The sequence below is a fragment of the Setaria viridis genome, chromosome 3, assembly GCF_005286985.2.
Source record: "Setaria viridis chromosome 3, Setaria_viridis_v4.0, whole genome shotgun sequence".
Taxonomy (NCBI): domain Eukaryota; kingdom Viridiplantae; phylum Streptophyta; class Magnoliopsida; order Poales; family Poaceae; genus Setaria; species Setaria viridis.
In genome coordinates this window covers 18,502,830-18,505,740 of record NC_048265.2, presented here as the reverse complement: position 1 = coordinate 18,505,740, position 2,911 = coordinate 18,502,830, and the positions used below count along the sequence as shown (strand labels likewise).

Sequence of the window (2,911 nt, the reverse complement as noted above, 5' to 3'; positions counted from 1 at the left end):
ACTTTTGTGCAGAAAAATGGCGCACGCCACAGGGTTCTTCCTTTTTGGTCACCTTTCGTTTTCCCAGTGGGCCAATCCTGCCGCTCGCAACGAACATACGCACGCAGTCATCACTCAACTTGGCCGCTTCTTCTGGAGCCGCCACCGCCATCATGCATGGATCGACGTCGAAACAATATTTTAGCAGCAAGCAACCGCGTGCCGACGAACGGAAGGTCAACATGCATGGATGACGCAGCAGCAGCAGCAGCAGGCCAGCAGCCACCCCCGGTGGCCCATGCTAACTACACTAAACCAATCAAATCGACTAGCTCCGGTCAAACAAAATGCACACACCCAACCCCGGCCCGTCCCAAAGAGAAGTCCGCGAGATTATCGGTCGAGGCAGGCTATAAATATGCGGCACCCAACCAGTCCTCTCTCATCCATCTCCAACGAGCGCCACTGCATAGCAAGTACAGTAGCCAGCATCTTCAGTGATCTCGTAGCAGCTCGGAGTCGTGCAAGGGCGCGCTCATGGCGGCTTCTTGCTTCCCGTTTCCTGGGTGGCTGCTCGCAGCGCACTGCACGCTCCTGCTCGCTTTGTTGTTGGCTGGAGGTGCCCGTGGCCACCCTCCGGCGCTGAGCTCCACGTTCTACGACGCGTCGTGCCCCAACGCCCAAAGCATCGTCCGCCGCGTCATCCAGGACGCGCGCGTCTCCGACCCGCGCATCCCGGCCAGCCTCATCCGCCTCCACTTCCACGACTGCTTCGTTCAGGGCTGCGACGCCTCGCTCCTGCTCGACGACGACCTCCCGGCCATCCAGACCGAGAAGACCGTGCCCGCCAACAACAACTCAGCGCGCGGCTTTCCCGTGGTCGACGACATCAAGCGCGCGCTGGAGCGCGCGTGCCCGGGTGTCGTATCCTGCGCCGACATCCTTGCCCTCGCTGCCGAGATCTCCGTCGAAATCGTAAGCGTCCGGACCAAGAAACTTGCATTGATCAATATGATCATCAGAGCTACCTACTCTAGCTTCTCACATCTCTCCTGACGCCCTGAACTGACGGATTCGTCCACGGAACTTGGCACAGTCTGGAGGACCACGCTGGCGGGTGCTTCTTGGCCGCCGAGACGGCACGACGACCAACGTCCAGAGCGCCAGAAACCTGCCGGGCCCTTTCGACTCCCTGGACAAGCTCCAGCAGAAGTTCAGAAACGTCAACCTCGACGACACTGACCTCGTGGCTCTGCAAGGTATCGTACAGGCTTTCAGCAATATAATTTGTACAATTCAAACCTGTAAAATTTTCATATGGCGTGCACACTGATTTCAAAAAAAAAAAAAAAAACCTACTTCAGGAGCGCACACATTTGGCAAAGTGCAGTGCCAGTTCACGCGGGAGAACTGCACGGCCGGGCAGCCTGTGGGTGCGCTAGAGGACTTGGACCGTGTTACACCCAACGTGTTCGACAACAAGTATTACGGCAACCTCGTGCGCGGCCAAGCTCAACTGCCGTCGGACCAGGTCATGCTGTCGGACCAAGCTGCGCCGGCGACCACCGCACCCATTGTTCACCGATTCGCGAGCAACCAAAAGGATTTCTTCAGGAACTTTGTGGAATCCATGATCAAGATGGGCAACATCAGCCCGTTGACAGGGAGGGATGGAGAGATCAGGAAGAACTGCCGGAGGGTCAATAGCAAAGGCTATTGATGACTCTCGTACAATTTGATCTGGCTTGTGTTAATCATTGTTGTTTTGTCGAAAATGTAAGATGTTACCGTTTCCCCTTCCGGGGAAGCAAATGTGAAAATGTTTTGCACCACTGGTACGTGCGTTTCTAGATTTCTACTCTCTGTTTTTTTTTTTTTGACAAATGTCATGCGTAACCGCAAGTCTCTCTCTCTCAAATTAATTGGTCTCTTCCATATTGTCTAGCTACTCCTACATTGGGTTCCCTTCTTACTGCCTAGTTGTGGAAAGGTTATCATCTTATTGATCGAGTTATACATAGAATCCAAGCATTCAACCATATCTATATATGTAAAATGACTCTCATACAATTTGATCTAGCTTGGGACCATCATTGTTTTTTCGAAAATGTAAGATGTTACAGTTCCCCCTTTCCGGAAAGCAAATGTGAAAAAATGTTTGCACCACTGGTATGTGCGTTTCTAGATTTCTACATTTTTTTTTTGACAAATGTCACGTGTAACCAACTCTCTCTCTCTCTCTCAAATTCATTGGTGTCTTCCATATTATTTACACTGGGTTTCCTGCATAGTTATGGAAAGGCTACTGTCTTATTGAGTTACAGTAGAATCCAAATATCCAAAAAAAGCTGCACACTCCCACACGCTTGACACATTTTCACCCGGCACGAACATCCAATTGCGTCTGATTTCCTGCCTTTCATCACGTGATAAACACAGGCCGTGAGAGTTTTCCCTTGCTGATCCACTAGTTCCACATTCTTTACTTTCCAACTTTTACAATCCATCACGTGAGAAGTCAAAATGTTCTTCCGACGGGCCCTATCCAGTGCCTATATGCCCAGTGCACAGAAAGACATGCGTCGGCGCCAGGGACGGGACCTAGGCTGCCAACGGGTCATGCCGCCCCCCCCCCCCCCCCCCCCCCCACACACACACACACACACAAATCTCAAAAGATTTGAACTACAAATACATAATTTGTGCTAAAAATTGTTAAAGCTTGTACTGTCTGGCCCCTGGTATATAAGTGATCTAACTTGCCATTGGGCGGCCATTGTTTTCGTCATTTTTCTAATTATAGCCTTTCTAATTCATAAAGAACAAAAATATGGACTAAACAATATGAATCCTTGATTCAAGTATGCAACAATAGAAAATGTAGGCTGTAATCTTTCTCAAAGATATTTTCACCGGTAGAGAAACGACCTTT

General features: G+C 50.4%; 1 protein-coding gene across 1 annotated transcript; it reads left to right on the top strand.

The window, feature by feature from the left end:
- The first annotated feature begins 415 nt into the window (after positions 1-415).
- Positions 416-1,811, top strand: LOC117850082 (peroxidase 2). Its single transcript, XM_034731868.2, has 3 exons — positions 416-954; positions 1,076-1,238; positions 1,344-1,811. The coding sequence occupies exons 1-3, from the start codon at positions 517-519 to the stop codon at positions 1,697-1,699; spliced, it is 957 nt and encodes a 318-aa protein (XP_034587759.1). The 5' UTR covers positions 416-516; the 3' UTR covers positions 1,700-1,811.
- Positions 1,812-2,911: the final 1,100 nt, after the last annotated feature.

Bases quoted from the DNA above. Each gene is read 5' to 3' on its own strand.
- LOC117850082 (XM_034731868.2), top strand. From the start codon at position 517: ATGGCGGCTTCTTGCTTCCCGTTTCCTGGGTGGCTGCTCGCAGCGCAC. The intron at 955-1,075 runs GTAAGCGTCCGG...AACTTGGCACAG, and splicing joins CCGAGATCTCCGTCGAAATC to TCTGGAGGACCACGCTGGCG. The intron at 1,239-1,343 runs GTATCGTACAGG...AACCTACTTCAG, and splicing joins TGACCTCGTGGCTCTGCAAG to GAGCGCACACATTTGGCAAA.